Source organism: Somniosus microcephalus, chromosome 10 (assembly GCF_052327205.1).
Source record: "Somniosus microcephalus isolate GS21.2 chromosome 10, FLI_Smic_1.0, whole genome shotgun sequence".
Lineage (NCBI taxonomy): Eukaryota > Metazoa > Chordata > Chondrichthyes > Squaliformes > Somniosidae > Somniosus > Somniosus microcephalus.
In genome coordinates this window covers 204,198,334-204,218,791 of record NC_140996.1, presented here as the reverse complement: position 1 = coordinate 204,218,791, position 20,458 = coordinate 204,198,334, and the positions used below count along the sequence as shown (strand labels likewise).

The following is a 20,458-nucleotide window of genomic DNA, read 5'->3' as shown; positions in this document are numbered from 1 at the left end:
ACTTGAGTTCTGCCAGAATGATGCAGCTGTACGAGATATGTCTTAAGCTGGCAGTCGGTTCTTTCCAATGCAGTGTTGTCACTAGCATTCCAGTAAAGCATGGGGTAGATGAAAATTGCATATTGGATGAAGTGCGAAAAACACACAGCAGTACAATTATAGATTCTGTCCTTCCACACTTGCACTTATGCCTGGAAACAGTATTTTAACACTAGGATCAAGTACTGCTCTTTATAGATCCACCAGTGGAATTGGTAGTGGTCGGAGCAATTTGAGGTAATGAATTCCAGGAATCACACAAGAAGCATATTGACTTAAACTTAAGTAGGCCTTTTCCATAGTGTATTGGTACCAATATGCTAAAAAAAAAGTCTAGTGACAATGCTGCATTGCTCTCAGTTTGTTTCATCACAGACCTTCCAATGGTAAGCAAAGTGTAAGACATAGATTTTATAGGTGCATATTAATTATTGGCTGAAGTGGTCCCAAACTGAATGCTGCTCCAATGAAAGCTGTAATTTAGATTCAAAACCAGACATTCTTTTACAAAATTCATAGTCTCAACTAGAACAACATGCATCATTTCAGTTTTACTCGAGTGAAGACCAACCACACATGGATGATCATTAAATAGCTCCCCTTTTATAGCGAAACTGCAAACAGACTGAGACGCTAGTCTATTCAAATTGTGGATTTGGAACAAAATGCAATAACAAAACTTAAAATAGTGAAGTGAGATGAGATATAACTAAATGATGTACATCATACTATGCCTACCTGTCATAGAAGGGTTCAAGAAAACCAGCTGATATCTGGGCACCCACCAAGGATCAAAACATGCAAAAGCAGTCAGTCAGACATCCTCCCTAGCAATCTGCCCAGTCTCCATTTATGAATAATAACATTATGAAAAGTAGAACCACAAATTAGTTGAGCAGAGAAAAATGAAGCCTTTTGCTTGAGAGGGAGAACCTTTGGAGTTGGTTCATATGCACATTCCAGTAGCCAAATAGTAGACATATATGCAGAGAGGTTACTGGACAATCTAATGGCCAGAGTGCATGCATGAAGAATACAACACAGAGAAAATTGGAACCAACAATGCAAAACAAACTGTTCTCATTTAATCAGATCTAATGCTCCAAACACAAATGAATCAAGTTCAAAAGGATTAAATCTTTCCTCTGCATTGTCCAATCGCCAGCTGTATATAGTACACATTGCAGTTTAAAAAAAGGATAATTTTCCACTTATATTTTAACAACATAATTAAAAATAACACTATACTTTGAGGAAGGAAGCATCAGTCTGTTAGTCGTATTGAAGTCCAGACTGCAAATGGAAACAACTGCAAGCAATAAAAAAAAATACTGTAACTTAATCTTGCACCATCCGTTTTACTCGCCTCTACTGAAGAGTTGAAATGGGAAAACAATTTAAGTTTATTTAACTATATATGTATTTATTTAAGGTATTGCAGCTATTCGCTAGCGATTTTTGGTTAAATAAAGAACTACATAGAATATACAATCTCAAATCAACCAAACTACAAAATAAACCACAGTTCGGCTTGGTTTTAAAACCTCCTGAAAGCTGACTGGGAGGCAGTCTGTCGGTATTAGCATTGAAACCACAGTTTCGATTTAAAACCTAGCGTGCACACTAACCCCATTCTCATTTTCGATCCAGTCTGGAAACCTGACGGCATCGGTGGTCGTGCAGGCAATTTGCTCAAAAACAACTCTTTCTCCAAAGAAGACATGTTTCATATACATCAAACTTAAAAAAAATAAACTAATAATCGTCCCAGCTTATTGTTACAGCTCTTAAGAAGCGGCTGCTCCGGCCTTGCACTTGCACACTACATAAATGTCCAAGGTGCCCCAACGCTGCTCAACACAGAAATTATTAAATATATTCTTTGAAAATCCCGTCACTAGTCCTGAAGATGGCCTCCTCCTCCGGCCGGGAGGCGGTTGCTGCGCAGGTGCCTCGCTGCTGGAACTTGTAGTCCTCACGGTGCCGCTTTCGGGCGACAACGGGGCGATGCGCCGCCACACTGGGACTACAATTCCCGTGATGCCGTTCGCTGCATTACGTAACGGAGGGGCGAGAACCGGATGTCAGCCGAGCATTCTGGAACTTGTAGTCCTGATGTTGGGAGTCCGGCGCGCCGTTGCCATCGTTACCAGTTTGAATTTTAACCAAAAACGTTGGGCCTGCGAGCGAATGGCAGTTTCCCAGGTGTTGGTGGCTGGCTTGTTGTCATCAGCAGTAACAGAGAAAAAATAATTCTGTAAGTGGTGGGAGCTGAGACGCTCAATGTTTTCAAGGGGAGACTGGATAGGCACTTGAGGGAAATAAACTTGCAGGGCTACGGTTAGAGTGGGAGCATGGGACTGACTGGATCTCTCTGCAGAGAACCTGCACGGACTCGATGGGCTGAATGGCCTCCTGTGTTGTTATGATTCTTAAGTGGCTCCCCCTTCCTGGCCAATATTTATCCCTCAACCAACATAACAAAAAAAAACAGATTATCTGGTCTTTATCACATTGCTGTTTGTGGGAACATAAGAACATAAGAAGTAGGAGCAGGAGTAGGCCATACGGCCCCTCGGGCCTGCTCCACCATTCAACAGGATCATGGCTGATCCGAATCTAGACTCAAGTCCACTTCCCTGCCTTCTCCCCGTAACCCCTAATTCCCTTATCTGCTAGGAAACTGTCTATATCCGTTTTAAATTTATTTAATGTTGCAGCTTCCACAGCTCTCTGGGGTAGCAAATTCCATAGATTTACTACCCTCTGAGTGAAGAAGTTTCTCCTCATCTCAGTTTTGAAAGGGCAGCCCCTTATTTTAAGATTATGCCCCCTAGTTCTAATCTCACCCATCAGTGGAAACATCCTCACCGCATCCACCCGATCAAGCCCCCTCACAATCTTATATGTTTTGATAAGATCGCCTCTCATTCTTCTGAACTCCAATGAGTAGAGGCCCAACCTACTCAACCTTTCCTCATACGTCAACCCCCACATCTCTGGAATCAACCGAGTGAACCTTCTCTGAACCACCTCGAGAGCAAGTATATCTTTTCTTAAGTTTGCTGTGCGCAAATTGGCTGCCGAGTTTCTCACATCACAACAGTGACTCCACTCCTAAAGTACTTCATTGACTGTAAAGCGCTTTGGGACATCCGGTGGTCATGAAAGGCGCGTTAGATATATTTCTTAAGGTTAAAGGGATCAAGGGATATGGGGAGAAAGCAGGGACAGGGTACTGAATTTGGATGATCAGCCATGATCTCATTAAATGACAGAGCAGGCTCGAGGGGCCGAATGGCCTACTCCTGCTCCTCTCTTCTATGTTTCTATATAAATGTAAGTTTTTCTTTCTTCTGTTCAGGAGGCACAATGAATAAAAAGAAAGACTTGCATTTACATAGTGCCTTTCATGACCATCGGACATCCTAAAGCGCTTTACAGCCAATTGAGTACTTTTTGAAGTGTATTCACTGTTGTAATGTAGGAAACACAACAGCCAATTTGCACACAGCTAGCTCCCATAAACAGCAATGTGACAATGACCAGCTAATCTGTTTTTTAGTGATGTAGGTTGAGGGATAAATATTGGCCAGGACACCGAGGATAACTCCCCTGCTCTTCTTCGAAATAGTGCCGTGGGATCTTTCAGGTCCACCTCAGAGGGCAGACGGGGCCTTGGAATAACGTCTCATCCGACAGACAACACCTCTGACTGCAACACTCCCTCAGCACTGCACTGGAGTGTCAGTCTAGATTTTTGTGCTCAAGTCCCGTGGAGTGGGACTACAAACCCACAACCTTCTGACTCCGAGGCGAGAGTGCTACCAACTGAGCCACGGCTGATAATAGACTTAAGTCTAGTTTGAACAACATTTTTAAATACTCATAATCTAAACCATAATATTATTGTTGGTGACTGCCAGGTGCTCTGTTCCCCGCGATGCCCACCGGTTGCAGAAGGCCCCATTATTTCCCATGTACCTGCATCATGCAACACCTTCCACCCACCCCATATCCCCAATGATGCAGGGAAGGACTTCCATATAGTCTTCCATTGGGGCTCCTCCCACCTCTGCCAGACAGCAAGATGGAATGCAAGGGCATGTCGGGATAGAACTAGACAATGCCCAGGAGTAGCCCGTACAAGAATTCCCTCCGCGCGGAGTGGAATGGCACGGAGGGAATTTGCAAGAGATGGCTCAAGTTATGAGGCGGAGGTTATGGTTGTTGCAAGTTTTGTTGCAGTTGACTTCCTTTATTTTGAGATATGTGATTTGTGTGATGGGAACTTAAGTTTCAGAGGGAAAAAATTGCAATATTTTACCCGTTTTAAAATGTTAATTTTGGATTGCCAATTGCTTCTAAAAATAGATGTCTTTGCATTTTAGACAATCGCCACTGAAAAGTCTAATGATTGACAGAGATATATTGTGATGTTCCTACTATTCAGTCACTAATTGGAGACAACAACAAAATTAAGGAAGATTATGAAAGGAAGGGCTCATTAACTGAAGGCTTATTAGTGAAAGCCATGAAATTACCTCAGCCTTCTACAGAGTAGGCAACGTTGGATCGAGATATTAGGAATTGACATTTCCAATTAGGAAAGATGACCTAGCTTTTGCCCTCCCTGCTCCACCCCCATACAGTAACACGTGTTTATATTTCAGAATGATATGATGAAACAAAAAAGGTCACATTTTAAATGACACTTGGTGTGCCTTGGTCTCCTAAAGAGATAGGGTTATCAAGGTCCATAGTGCAACCGAAGTTGAAAAGAGTAGGAGAGAAGATGAGGTAAATCAAGCAATAGTGATCAAGTGTAATCCTGTAGATAATAGGAGAAATTGAATATAGGAATATTAGATTAGTTTCTTAGTACCTGTACGACCAGATTTAGGAACAGCTTCTTTCCCAGGGCTGTCATCCTACTGAACTCCACAAATAAACTCTAAAGCCTGCACATCTGCCAATGCACTTTATTATGGTTATGTTTATGTTAATGTATTACAAGCCAAATGTATGTTGAATGTTTAAATGTCTTAATCTAAATGTACACTCTCGGGAGCTGCAAGCCTACATTTCGTTGTACTGCACTTGTGCACTAACAATGACAATAAAAGTTGATTTGATTTGATTTGATTTGATTTGAAGAGAAAGACCAACCACATTCACTGTGACAGTTTATTTAATGAGTTGATTACTCCAAAATGTGACATAATTACAGTAAAATATGTGAGAAGGTTGCAATCTTGTACATTTTTATGTTGTCTAATGCCCTTGTCTAAGATGGGCTGAATGACCTTCCTCGTTTGTACTTATCTTGTGATCAGGGTTTTGGCATGGATAACATGGACTAAACTAAACACTGCTGACTCACTTGGTTTGGCAGAGGTAGTGAGTGGCACAGCAGTTCACTTCTAATGTGGTGTCATCACATTACCTGACCAAGCTGTTGTAATTTTTTTGCATTAGTTCTACTTACATGAACTATTTGATGTGAGGTTATTCAAAGCAAAATACCTAGGCCAGAAGGTTTTATACCATTTTATGGGCTGGTAACTGCAAAAATAGATCTCATAATCTATTCCCTTGTCAGATTAAAAAAACAAATTCATTAAAACTATTATGCTGCTCTCACCATTGCTCTGGTTGAGATCAATTAACTCAGTGCAGCCTAAGGATTGAATCCAAGATACTACTGATCTGTCTGGTCCAGTAATCACATGATAAACTCCCTGAACCATTGGGGAGCCCACTGATTTTTTTCAATACTAGAATTGCAAAGAGCCAGGAACTAGAAATATTAAACTCCAAAGGTTTAACTAGTTTTATTCTGAACTTTACAACTCAGAAATCAAAATCATACCCATATGCTTTTCAATACCAATTGGCACAGTTTCCTTCTGACACATGAAGCTGAAGCATAGTATTGAAGTTAGGATGCCTTTATTACTATGGATGGATCAGGTGCTATAAACACCTTTCAATCTAACGAGGTTCCTGAACAGGATGGTTTTTCTGCCGACTTCTACATAAAAAGATGACTCCTGAAAGTAGTTCATGAAATTACTAATATGGACAAATGCTTTGATCTCTCACATTGAAAAAGAGAAGGACCCATGTCAGCGTGCGTCATATTGGCCTATTTTTTTTCAATTGTTACTCCAAAACTTCTACAAAGTTCCTTAAAATTCTCCTGAATAATTTGATTTCAACAATATCTTGCATTTATATAGCGCCTTTAACGTAGTAAAATGTACCAAGACACTTCACAGGAGCATTATCAAACATAATTTGATACCGAGCCACGTAAGGAGATATTAAGGAAGATGACCAAAACATTGGTCAAAGAGGATGGTTTTAAGGAGTGTCCTAAAGAAGGAAAGAGAGGTAGATAGGCGGAGAGGTTTAGGAAGGGAATTCCAGAGCTTAGGGCCTTGGCAGCTGAAGGGATGGCCGCCAATGGTGGATTGATTAAAATCGGGGATGCTCTTTTTCCGAGTGGCAGGCAGTGACTAGTGGGGTACCGCAGGGATCGGTGCTTGGACCCCTGTTATTCACAATATATATTAATGATCTAGATGAGGGAACTAGATGTAATATCTCCAAGTTTGCAGATGACACAAAGCTGGGTGGGCGTGTGTGCTGTGAGGAGGATGCCGAGAAACTCCAGTATGATTTGGACAGGTTGGGTGATTGGGCAGAAGCATGGCAGATGCAGTATAATGTGGATAAATGCAAGGTTATCCACTTTGGTGGCAAAACAGAAAGGCAGATTATTATCTGAACGGCAATAGATTGGGAAAAGGGGAAGTGCAACGAGACCTGGGTGTCCTTGTGCACCAGTCGCTGAAGGTAAGCATGCAGGTGCAGCAGGCGGTTAAGAAGGCAAATGGTAGGTTGGCCTTCGTAGCGAGAGGGTTTCAGTACAGGAACAAGGATGTCTTGCTGCAGTTGTACAGGGCCTTGGTGAGACCACACCTTGAGTATTGTGTGCAGTTTTGGTCGCCTTATCTGAGGAAGGATGTCCTTGCCATGGAGCGTGTGTAGCAAAGATTCACCAGACTGATACCTGGGATGGCAGGAATGATGTATGAGGAGAGATTGGGTCGATTGGGCTTATACTCGCTGGAGTTTAGAAGAATGAGAGGGGATCTCATTGAAACTTATAAAATTCTAACAGGACTAGACAGACTAGATGCAGGAAGAATGTTCCCGATGACCGGGGAGTCCAGAACCAGGGGTCACAGTCTAAGGATAAGGGGTAAGCCATTTAGGACAGAGATGAGGAGGAATTTCTTCACCCAGAGAGTGGTGAACCTGTGGAATTCTCTACCACAGAAGGCAGTGGAGGCCAATTCATTAAATATATTCAAGAAAGAGTTAGATATATTTCTTAAGGCTAAAGGGATATGGGGAGAAAGCAGAGACAGGGTACTGAATTTGGATGATCAGCCATGATCTCACTGAATGGCGGAGCAGGCTCGAGGGGCCGAATGGCCTACTCCTGCTCCTATCTTCTATGTTTCTATGTTTCAAGAGGCCAGAATTGGAGGAACGCAGAGATCTCGGGGGGTTGTAAGGCTGGAGGAAGTTACAGAGGTACAAAAATTTAAAATGTTTCATTTGTAGAAGGCATTATTTGTGACTTCTCAACATAATCTATTCTACAGGTGTTTCAAATGTATCTGGCCTGGTCCTCTCTTTAATTGCTGAGATGTTCAGACTGGTCTTTTTTAAGAGGGTGCTAGAGCACCTAATGTCCCTGCTTGTTATATTCTCACTGCTTCATATCAGTTGTCTTTAATGGGATTGTATCTTAATTTGAATTGTCACGAAACTTACGCTTGCATCTACTTTTTGCCTTGGCAATTCAACCATTGGCTATGTGCCACTCAGGACTATCAAGGTATTTGAGTGGCAGACAAAGAACATAAAATGTCCCTGTTTGCAGATGATCTTTTATATATTTCTAATTCCCAACTCACCTTCCTATGTGTGTTGAAGTATATTTGACATTGTGTCAGGCTATAATATAAATTATGCTTAGTTGGAGGCCATGACCCTGGGTAAAGTTCTACCCACCCTGGCTCAGGAATCATTCTAACTCGTTGAAATGTCTCAGAATTTTGATGCTAGGAGGTGCACATCTGATCCGTGCCATTTTTACCATGCTGATTATCACCCCCCACCGCCATACCTTGGAATGATTTGTAAAGACATGAATAAATGGACTTATTTTTTTTCTTGTCAGTGGTTTAAAAATGACAATCTTTCCTCCTTATTAATATAACAGTATAACACTTGCATCTTTATTACCAACACCACCAAAACCAGATTAACTAGTCATTTATCCTTTGCTGTTTCTGAGATCGTGTGGAAAATGGCTGCCAAGTTTGCCTACATCCCAAGTAATTTATTGTATGTGAGGTACTTTAGGATGTTTTAAAGAGACATGATTTGGCACTTCTTAGGACTTGGGCTTTTCCAGATACTTTTTCTCATACTCAACACAAAGTCAGCTCCCAAAGGCAAGCCTGCAATTCCTATGAACTGAAGTGAGACCTTATGTGCAAAGTAACCTTATGTGTCCTTGGTGAACAACAGACCCATTTGTTATCTCTGGATTTACAATAAGTATTTCCATTACTTGCTAATGTCTCTTCAGAGCATAATTAAAATCAGTCATACCAGACACTTTCATAACTAATTAAAATACCAAATAATTTTATTTGCAGGTAATAATTTACAGAAGGAAGCAGTAACAGTCAGTCAAAATACGCAGCAGCTTTGAACAAGTTCCTGAAGGAATTAAACAAACACATCAGTTGAGTTCTTTTGAATTACTTTCTCGCAGATCTTTCAAATAAAAGATAGACAAACATTTGGAAGGAGAGTAGTCACCCAAACCCTACCAGTTAATAATCCTTCTTGGAATTCAGCAGGTGTTCTATCTATGGAGCTGTGCCTGTCAAAACCATAACTAACTGATATATAAAATAAAGAGTCTGATTCTTATGCCCATAAAACCCATTGAAATACTGTGTTACCTTTGAGAATCTAGTAGGATTAAAGAATTTTTAGCACACTGGCTCATTGTGCCTGTTTGGTCTCTGAAAGAGGTTTCCAATTAGTCCCATTTCCCTGCCCTTTCACCATACCCTTTTAATTTTTTCTTTTTCAAATATTTATCCACTTCTCTTTTAAACATTTATAATGGATTCTGCTTCCACCATTGTTTCTGGTAGAGCGTTCCATTTTATAACAACCCTCTATATTTAAAAATAACCTAAGATCTCTCTTTGTTCTGTTGATGATGGTCTTAAATGTATGCCCTTCAGTTACCAACTCAGTGACATGTGGAAATAGTTTTTCCTTATTTGCTTTATCAAAACTCCTTCTGCCTCTGTTGATCCTGGGCCACAGTTGCCTTTTCAATCAGATGTCAATGTTGTCTCACTCCATATGGAAGAAATTATGATAGAAGGTGGCTCATCTGAAGAGAATTCTGTATTATCTTTTCCTATCAGGCTAAACGTAATCACATTTACATTTGTGTGGTCTTTTTTGAGTTATTGTTCACATGGAAGGAGAGGATTATGCTGGGCTAGATGTTCTCATGGGGCTGACTGGACTTGGCGCTGGGGCTACAGGATTCTGTATTTTTCTCCTCCCTAATTCATTGCACCCCCAGCTGCCAAAACTCTGCTCAAATCTTTTCAGTCTGGCTTCCACCTTGCTTTCAATGCCAGGGCTGCCCTAGCTAAATTAATGAATGATATCCTCTTTTATCCTTCATTCTCCTCCTCAACCTCTCTGTAGTATTTGATGTAGTAGTTCACGCCATCCTCCTACATCGCCTATCATCTGCTGCCTAGCTGTGTGGGACTGCTATTATATGTCTCCTACCGAGCAAACATAATGTCAATCTTTAAAAAGGGGCATATAGACAGCCTAGGCATCTAGACCAAAATGAGCCTTACATCCACTGTGGGTAAAGTATTAGAACAACATTCTGAAAGAGGAGATAATGAGACACCTGGATAGCTATAGTATGCATTAATGGGTCTTACCCAACAAATTAACTGGAGTTTTTTTGAGGAGATGATGGAGCATGTTGACAACAGAAATCCTGTGACTGTGATATTTTCAGTAACGCTTCTGATACCATCCCATAGTCTGAACCTATCAAATTAAATAACACTGTTATTCTGGACATCCACAAACAGTCCAGTTCTTGCAGTGACCATGGAAGGCCTTAAGTGTACTCCATCTCCAGGGCCACCCAGGCGCGAACAAGACTGTGGAGAAGACCGCAGAAGAGAGGCAGCCAGCTACAGCAAACCTTTTTTCTCATGCTTAAGTTCTGCTGTTAGTTGTGCCCCTTTAAAAAGGGGGCACATTATTATGTTTTTAGTTTGCATCATTGGAGCAACCCACTGCCTCCTTATTGGTTGTATTAGAAAAGGCAGTCTACGAAATACAAAGACGTGGAATAGGAACAGGTTTCTGATGTGCTCTGAAAACTGGCTGAACCAGGGAAAACAGGGTAGCTGTGAATAGAAATAACAGGAAACACTGGAAAAACTCAGCAGGCCAGGCAGCATCGGTGGAGAGAGAAACAGAGTTAACGTTTCAGGTCGATGGCCTTTCGTCAGACCTGGAAAAAAAGCAGGAATTAGAAAGCAAGTTTGGGGGCTGGGAAAAGGGGGAGGGGATCAAAGAACAAAGGAGAAGGTCAGTGATAGGATAGAAAGCAGGAGAGATTAAGAGACATTGAGAGATATTCAAGGCAAGGGGAGGTGGCAATGGGACAGGTTAAGGAACAAAGGATGGCTCTAAAATAACAACAGAAAATGCTGGAAAAACTCAGGAGGTCAGGCAACATCCGTGGAGAGAAATTAGAGTTGACGTTTCGGGTCGAAACCCTTTTTCAAAACTGGAAAAAGAAAATAGATCAAAGTCAGGGCTGCGATAGAACAAAAGAAGTAAAAGAGACAATAAAAGGTATTCGAAACCAGACGAGATGGTAATAGGCCGGTGGAGACAAAAGGCAGCTGATGGGGTGTGAATTGTGCTGGCAAAATGAAGGACAGCTGAAGGGAGGGAAGAAAAAAGTGTGGATAAAAAAGTGATAGGGGCCAAGGTTATGATCTGAAATTGTTGAACTCTATGTTGAGTCCAGAGGGCTGTAGCGTGCCTAATCGAAAGATGAGGTGCTGTTCCTCGAGCTTACGCTGAGCTTCCGTGAAACAATGCAAGAGGCCGAGGACGGTGAGGTCTGAGTGGGAATGGGGTGGTGAATTAAAGTGACAGGCCACCGGGAGCTCGGGGTCCCCCTTACGGACTGAACGGAGGTGTTCCGCAAAGCGGTCACCCAAGCTGTGAATAGTGTTGCATTGACATGGCAAGGAATCACCAGCAGGATGCCACAACTGTCAGTTCTGGGATCATTACTATTTTCAGTGCAGATAAATGATTTGGAGATGGATAGGCTGGGAAGGCGACTTACAAGTGACACATGACATTTATGTAGAAAAATGCAAGGTAACGAGGTTAGGGAAAAAAATAGATAGTATAGTATTAATATATAAATTAATTGGTTCTTGGCTAAAGGACACAACACAATTGCGGCTGTTCTGATGAAGGTGTCCTTTCTCCTTAAGGGTGCTGGCCGACCTGCTGTGCAATTAAGCATTTCTCGTTTTTATTTCAGATTTCCAACATCTGTAGTTGGCCTTTTTTTTCCCCCGGCGAGTCTTCACGTTTCCCAAAATGTGATACCCACTCGAAAAGAAGTACATTTCACAAAACATCCGCACCGTCAACCAAGAGTAGTCTTCCGTCATCCCATGGTGCCGCGCGGTACTGGTCCTCCGTTATCCCATGGTGCCGCGCGGTACTGGTCCTCCGTTATCCCATGGTGCCGCGCGATGTGGGTCCTCCAATATCCCATGGGGCCGCGTGGGTCGCCTTCGCTCCGCTGATTGGCGGCGGGTTTGAAAGCCGGACTCTGTTGCCGGGGAGCGGGTTTTGTAAATAAAGCGGCTGAAGTGGCGCTGTTGGTCCTCCAGCATCCCAGAGTGCTGCGCAAGCAGTGATGTGCCGCCGGTGCTGCGACTCGCGGCGGGATTGTTGCTGGAAAGAGACAGACTAGGTTCAAATTACTCTAAATATCGTCATGTGTAGGAAAACGGCAGGAAAACAATGAAAACTAAGAAACTCCAAGCGATAAAACTCGGAAAGAAAAAGAAAGGTAAAGGGGCGTCTTCCCTTCTGTTTTAAGTTGTGTATTTGGCCGTTGTTTCTTTAGGCCTTTGTTAAAGTGAGTAAATGGACATCAACGGCTGCGAAAGAAAAAGTATTGAGCCATCAGGAAGAGGTGACATTGGGAGCGTCTGAACCGTCGACCGACAGATTAAATGCTGAAACATTCCGCCCGCCAGTTAGAACCTGCTCAGAGAAGGAAAGGTCTGAACTTTGAAATCTGTTCCACTCCGCAGATTCTGACTCTTTCCAACATTTTTGATTGTTTTTGTTTGATTTCCAGCATCAGCAGTTTTTAATTACTTATTTGCAAATTAAAAAGGTCTGTCTTAAATTCCCTGTCCAACCGGCAGGACAGACCCACTAGGGAAATAGAAAAACTTGAGTTGCTTTTATATAGCGCCTTTTCACTACCTCGGGATGCCCCAAAGCAAATTTGAAGTGTAGTCACTGTTGTAATGTAGGGAACGCGGACAATTTACACATAAGAAGCTCCTACAAACAGCAATATGATGATGACCAAGTAATCTGTTTTTTAGGGATTCTGGTTGAGGGATTAGTATCGGGTAGGACACCAGAGAGAACAGACTGGGCTTCGGTTCAACCTCTCATCCAAATGACGGCACCTCCGACAGTGCAACACCACCTCAGTACTGCACTGGAGTGTTAGCCTTGATTTTGTGCTCAAGTCTTTGGAGTGGGAACCCACAACCTTCTAACTCAGAGGCAAGAGTGCTGCCAACTGAGGCACAACAGACACACAAGTGGGGGCACTGTGGTATACAGTCGGGTGGGTGTGGCCGTGGGAGTTCTCAATGTTTACTGCGGACTCGGTGAAGACTCATGGCTTCAGATCAAACGTGGGCAAGGAAACCTCTTGCTCATTACCACCTACTGCCCTCCCTCAGGTGATGAATCAATACTCCTCCATGTTGAACACCACTTGGAGGAAGCACTGAAGGCACAGAATGTACCCTGGATGGGGGACTTAAATATCCATCACCAAGAGCAGCTTGCTAGTACCAGCAATGATCGAGCTGGCTGAGTCTTGCAGGACATAGCTGCCAGGTAGTGAGAGAACCAACATGAAAGAAGAAAGAAAGACTTGCATTTATATAGCATCTTTTACGACTACTGGACATCTCAAATCGCTTTACAGCCAATTAAGCACTTTTGGAGTGTAGTCACTGTTGTAATGTGGGAAACGCGGCAGCTAATTTGCGCACAGCAAGCTCCCACAAACAGCAATGTGATAATGACCAGATAACGTTTTTTTGTTGCGTTGATTGAGGGATAAATATTGGCCAGGACACCGGGAATAACGCCCCTGCTCCTTTTCGAAGTAGTGCAATGAGATCTTTTACGTCCACCTGAGAGAGCAGACGGGGCCTCTGTTTAACGTCTCATGCAAAAGATGGCACGTCTGACAGTGCAGCACTCCCTCAGCACTGCACTGGAGTTATGTGCTCAAGTCCCTGGAGTGGGACTTGAACCCACAACCTTCTGACTCAGGCGAGTATGCTACCCACTGAGCCACAGCTGACACATGAGGGAATAAACTGTTTGACTTTGTCTTCAAAAACTTCTGATCATAATTGTCACTTGCTGATATAGAATCATAGAATAGCACAGCACAGAAAGAGGCCATTCGGCCCCTCAAGTCTGCAACAGCTCTTTCGAAGAGCAATCCAGTTAGTCCCACTTCCCCCGCTCTTTCTCCATAGCCCTGCAATTTTTTCTCCTTGCCTTGATGTGCTGGTTTGTTTGAATATTGTGATACTCCTAATTCCTCACCTATAAAAACTCCAAATTTCTCCCACAGCTTTGACAGATCTGCAACCATCAGTACTTCACTCTGTGACACCTTAAAATGCTTTCTACAGACAAAAATCTAAGTTTGGAAGACAAAATTTGTTCTTGTACTACTGGGTATTGTTTGTGGGGAGAATTTGTTCAATTTAGCGTCGCTCATTGTAGGCTCAGTATTGCAGATAATGTTCAGAATCCAAGTGATAACACCATAAATTACTTTAGATAGTCATGGTTCTTAAAGTAATTATAACTAATTTTGTTTATTTTATGTTCCAGAGATTAGTGATGTCCCACCATCTACAAGTCTGCCACCACTTGTTGAAGGCCAGGTTCGATGTTTTCTAAGGATAACGGTCAGTAAAATCTTGTGGATCATTCCCAGGCCTCCAGCTGCCCCTCTCGTTAGACTGCGCTGGTGGGGTGAAACCTCCAGAGGCACTCTGTTTCGTCCTAGAGATACTTCACATGGTGAACAGAAACTTGTGAAAACAACTGCTCGATATGCTGTTCGCTGTGGACCAAAACAGTTCACTTCTTACCTCGCAGGTTGGTTGCGTCTGTGCTGCTTGTTAATCTATATAGCTAGATTTAGGGATTACATTAGTGTTTGTCCTGCAGAGCACTGACTACCATAATGAGGTCAGGATCTGTATTACCGTTCGAATGAAACCAATGCAATTAAATGATACAATGCTTAAAGAATGAACAACTTTGAATTATACACTAGATTGAATTATCTAAACAGTTGTTTTCAAATACCAGGGACACAAGTTAGCAATTAGGAAGGAAGTCAAACAGGCTTTTTTCCCCCCAATGGATAATTGCGTTTTGAAATAAAGCCACTGAGGTAGACCGTATAAATGGGTTCAAGAGATAATTTAATGAATTTATGGGGAGAGGAGGGATTGAGCGATATGAAGACAATTTAGCAGGTGGAGTTTATAACAGAGGCAGACTTGTTTCAGCCTTCTGGCCTTTTTCTGTTACTAAAATTTGTTATGTTCTAGACTTGGAGTGGAAGCTATGGTGAATCATAGAATAGAATCATAGAATGGTTACAGCACAGAAGGAGGCCATTCGGCCCGTCGAGCCTGTGCCGGCTCTCGGCAAGAGCACTTCAGCTAGTCCCACTTTCCCCGTAGCCCTGCAAATTTCTTTCCTTCAGGTACTTATCCAACTCTGTTTTGAAAGCCACGATTGAATCTGCCTCCACCACCCTTTCAGGCAGTGCATTCCAGATCATAACCACTCGCTGAGTAAAAAAGTTTTTCTTCATGTCACCTTTGGTTTTTCTGCCAATCACCTTAAATCTGTGTCCTTTGGTTCTCGACCCTTCCACCAATGGGAACAGTTTCTCTATCTACTCTGTCTAGATTAATGAAGGTCTTCAGCCTACAAGCTATTGCAGCGTTCTAATAAAAACTTCTTGCCATCTCGCTTAGAAATTGCGGTGTGCAGCACCCATTCTTCAGGCACTACGTGACCTCCTAAGGGCCCAAAATCATGGGCAAGCAGTATGTGCCCACCATATTGGGTAAAGACAAACAAGAGACCTACTTTAACCAGCTTTAAAGGCCATTTACATTTGAAATAAGGGGCCGAATGCCTGCTTCAGGTCCCCGCTGCAATATTGGTATGCCCTCAGGCTGGCTGGCTGCATTCGGGGAAATCAACCCTATAGATCACCTGCAAAAAAAAGTCAGTTACTTAGCTGTAAAGCACCATCCTGATCGCAGCCGGCCCCAGGATTCCCTGACCTCCAGGACCTGGCCTCTGATCTCCCCCTGGGCTCAAGTTCCAGGCTCCCCAACCTCCAGTATCTCCCCCCCCCATCCCCCGCTCTGGCCTGTGACCCTGCCCCGCTGAGGCCCGCGATCCCTCGCTTATCTGAAGGTTGTCTTCCCAGAGAGCTCCTCCCGCAACACTGGTCTCCTGGTGATTAGATCCGTGGCCCAGTATCTGGGGCTCCTCGGAGCACTCCATTCTGGCGGGAAAACTGGGTGCTCCCGAATTTCTAGGCCCACATAATGAAGATTACGTTTTTTTAAATTCTATTACATTTGTCTTTAAAATCTCTCTTTTAAATACAAGTAAATTATCTGTGACCAATTTTTAAAAGTCTGGTTATTTACATTAATAAATTATATTCTAATTTTTACTGGATAAACAATTACATTTGTGCCAAAATAGTACAAACTTTCCTCTTGATACCATTTTTTTTTTTTTTTTTAAAGTACAATGTTTTTATCACGGCATGAAGATTAATGAGCATCTCTTGTGATGAAAATATTAGTGAGACAGCAATTATCATGTAGAAAGGAGAAGTATTGGGGGAAAAAAACGAATTTAGTCTTTAACTTATTTGGCTAGTCAGATATTGATGCCACAAGCTAAGAAAAATACAGGAGCTGTTTATTGCCTACAATATTGAAGGGGAAATAGAGCGTGTGGATATTTGTATTTTAGTAAGAATCAGTCAGTACAGTAAACTCTTTCTTATCCGGCACCTATGGGACCAGGGTGGTGCCGGTTGATGGAAAATTCTGGATAACAGAGAGGCAATTTTTAACACGAACAAAAATAAAAACCACTGACTAACTCGGCCACCGCGGGAGACTCTGACTCGGCAAAACGAGTGCTGGATGGATTCGGCAAGATTACCGGTTATCTATTTTACCGGTTATTAAAGTATTCCGGATGATTAAGTGCCGTTTAAACAAGAGTTTACTGCAATTGCATTTACCGTATAACTGCATTTATGACATAACTGTCAATACTGCTAAACCCTTTTTAGCTGATTGTAAATCAAGGTCATACATAGAAGATAGGAGCAGGAGTAGGCCATTCAGCCCTTCGAACCTGCTCCGCCATTCAATGCGATCATGGCTGATCATCCAATTTCAGTACCCGGTCCCTGCTTTCTCCCCATACCCCTGGATCCCTTTAGCCTTAAGAAATATATCCAGCTCCTTCTTGAATATATTTAATGAATTGGCTTCTACTGCCTTCTGTGGTAGAGAATTCCACAGGTTCACCACTCTCTGGGTGAAGAAATTCCTCCTCATCTCTGTCCTAAATGGCTTACCCCTTATCCTTAGACTGTGACCCCTGGTTCTGGACTCCCCGACCATCGGGAACATCCTTCCTGCATCTAGTCTGTCCAGTCCTGTCAGAATTTTATAAGTTTCAATGAGATCCCCTCTCATTCTTCTAAACTCCAGCGAGTACAAGCCCAATCGTCCCAATCTCTCCTCATACGTCATTCCTGCCATCTCGGGTATCAGCCTGGTGAATCTTCGCTGAACTCCTTCCATGGCAAGAACATCCTTCCTCAGATAAGGCGACCAAAACTGCACACAATACTCAAGGTGTGGTCTCAACTGCAGCAAGACATCCTTGTTCCTGTACTCAAACCCTCTCGCTACAAAGGCCAACATACCATTTGCCGCCTTAACTGCCTGCTGCACCTGCATGCTTACCTTCAGCGACTGGTGCACAAGGACACCCAGGTCTCGTTGCACTTCTCCTTCTCCCAATATATTGCCATTCAGATAATAATCTGCCTTCCTGTTTTTGCCACCAAAGTGGATAACCTCACATTTATCCACGTTATATTGCATCTGCCATGCTTCTGCCCAATCACCCAACCTGTCCAAATTATCCTGGAGTTTCTCGGCATCCTCCTCACAGCACACACGCCCACCTAGCTTTGTGTCGTCTGCAAATTTGGAGATATTACATCTAGTTCCCTTGTCTAGATCATTAACATATATTGTGAATAGCTGGGGTCCAAGGACAGATTCCTGCGGTACCCCACTAGTCACTGCCTGCCACTCGCAAAAAGACTAGTTTATTCCAACTCTTTGCTTTCTGTCTGCCAACCAGTTCTCTATCCAAGTCAATACCTTGCCCCCAATCCCATGTGCCTTAACTTTACACGCTAATCTCTTATGCGGGACCTTATCAAAAGCCTTCTGAAAGTCCAAATACACCACATCCACTGCTTCTCCCTTATCTATTTTACCAGTTACATCCTCAAAAAATTCCAGTAGATTAGTCAAGCACGATTTACCTTCTGTAAATCCATGTTGACTTTGTCCAATCCTGTCACTGTTTTCCAAGTGCTCTGCTATTACATCTTTTATAATGGACTCTAGCATTTTCCCCACTACCGATGTCAGGCTGTGATTCCCTGTTTTCTCTCTACCACCTTTTTTGAATAGTGGGGTAACATTAGCTACCCTCCAATCCATGGGTACTGTTCCAGATTCCATCGAATGTCGGAAGATGACCAGCAATGCATCTACTATTTCTAGGGTCACTTCCTTAAGTACCCTAGGATGTAGATTATCAGGCCCTGGGGATTTATCCGCCTTCAATCCCATCAATTTCCCTAACCCCATTTCCCTACAAATACTGATTTCTTTCAGTTCCTCCCTTTCATCAGACCCTATGTTCCCTGATGTCTCTGGGAGGTTATTTGTGTCCTCCTTTGTGAAGACAGAACCAAAATATGTATTTAATTGGTCTGCCATTTCTTTGTTCCCCATTATAAATTCCCCTGATTCTGACTGCAAGGGACCCATGCTTGACTTCACCAATCTTTTTCTCTTCACATATCTATAAAAGCTTTTACAGTCAGTTTTTATGTTCCCTGCAAGCTTACTCTCATATTCAATTTTCCCCTTCTTAATTAATCCCTTTGTCCTCCTTTGTTGAGTCCTAAACTGCTCCCAATCCTCAGGTTTACTGCTTTTTTCTGGCCAATTTTATATGTCCTCTCCTTGGATCTTATGGTATCCCTAATTTCCCTTGTTAGCCACGGTTGAGTCACCTTTTACAGATTCTGTAGTTCATCCATGCGGTCTGTAGTTCATCCATACTAAAAATATTTTGAAATAAATTGTGAATTGGAACAAATAATATATCACCTTTTTATTTAGTGTTGAATAACTATACAAAAAAAAGTAAATTTTTGTAAAATTAGATTTTAAAAGTGCCATGTTTTGTCCTTTGTTCTACAGTTGTCACTTTGGTAACTATCAACGTATTTTGTAAATTGATCCCTTTTATATTTGAAATAGATACAAATATTAATGAAAGAATGATTTAACGTGAACATTTACAGTGAATTACTTTAAACTAACATTGCTGAATTCTCAATGTGACTTGCAGGTCCTGATTTTGATCAGCTAATTTAACAATCACATTTGGTCCTGTGTAACCACTTTAATGAAAGTCTGTAAACCCTAGTTGTAAACCATTCCTCCAAGTTTGTGTGTGACTGGGATTTGCTTCCATCAGATTTTCCAAAACTCGCTCATTTGGCTCCAGTCTTGAGGTTCCACAAATTAAAATGGTGACAGTACTGCACTGCTGCTTAGTGTAGACAGAGTCTTCCCTATAATCTTCACAGAGCTCTTTCACCTATGCTAAAAGCCATGGGAAGACACTGCTGTCGCTTTGACTATCCTAGAGGTGAAATTAGTTTGTAACGTTATCGAAGAATTTTGCCTATGATTGAAACTTGGGTTATTCCCATAGGAATATTAAGTTTTATGTAAGCCTGCTTTTGTGCAAGTTTTTTTTTGGAGGAACCAGTCTAATGTTGCATACAAATGATCAGAACTGTGCTTAGGCTGAATTTGGGTTCTTCACTGTGAAATCAAGACTCATTGCAAATTCTCGCAGTCCAGCTCATTATTTCATAAGGTCCGATAACTATGAAGTTTCTTATTTCTCTCATTCATCAGTTTCCTATAATTTACAGGCGGTTAAAACAAAAACATGGCATTACGTAAAGGCTTAGCGGGCGGGGGGTGGGGAATTGTGTATTCTATGCATCCTTGATTTTCTGTAAACATTTGTCCAGTAGAGAAACTGCTAAATGCTGGTATTAGATTTATTGCTATTTTGTTCAACTGTAAACTCTTTTTAACATGCTAGATATGGGAATGTTGGTATTGGAGGTGATGACAAAGCCTGACCACCTTCCTGTTGGTCGAGTTCAAATAAATGGAATATCGCAGTTGTCGCCAACCTATGGTGTTAGTGGGTTTTTCACAGTGATTTCACCAACCTCCGAGAAGCTTGGAGAACTACAGGTTAGAAATATTCTGCTCACTGATATTTTTATATTAAGAAATGTGATCTGATCATCAAATTTTATATTTTAGAACTGTTTGGGGCTTAGCTACAGCTGGCCAAGACAAATAATGTTTTATAATCATTTTGCTTGCGTTTTAAAAAAAAAAACATATAAACTGTCAGGATGAAGAAACGGATAATTGTCGTGACAGCGTGTTGGAGCATCACCATATTATTCCACAGAGCT

The 20,458-nt window shown here is 42.1% G+C and overlaps 2 protein-coding genes across 4 annotated transcripts in view; one reads left to right on the top strand and one right to left on the bottom strand.

Annotated features, from left to right (window-relative positions):
* ppme1 (protein phosphatase methylesterase 1) overlaps positions 1 to 2,093 on the bottom strand; it is a 50,754-nt gene extending 48,661 nt beyond the window's left edge. The window contains exon 1 of one of the 3 annotated variants that reach the window (XM_085999474.1): positions 1,668 to 2,093. In XM_085999474.1, the coding sequence (XP_085855600.1) occupies positions 1,668 to 1,762 (95 nt within the window). In that variant the 5' untranslated portion in view covers positions 1,763 to 2,093. The remainder of the gene's footprint in view (positions 1 to 1,667) is intronic. The other 2 variants (XM_085999471.1, XM_085999473.1) reach the window with 2 other exon arrangements.
* A 9,915-nt stretch (positions 2,094 to 12,008) lies between these two features.
* c2cd3 (C2 domain containing 3 centriole elongation regulator) overlaps positions 12,009 to 20,458 on the top strand; it is a 154,804-nt gene continuing 146,354 nt past the window's right edge. Inside the window, exons 1-3 of the mRNA XM_085999470.1 lie at positions 12,009 to 12,301; positions 14,401 to 14,670; positions 20,071 to 20,228. Of these exons, the coding sequence (XP_085855596.1) occupies positions 12,253 to 12,301; positions 14,401 to 14,670; positions 20,071 to 20,228 (477 nt within the window). The 5' untranslated portion in view covers positions 12,009 to 12,252. The remainder of the gene's footprint in view (positions 12,302 to 14,400; positions 14,671 to 20,070; positions 20,229 to 20,458) is intronic.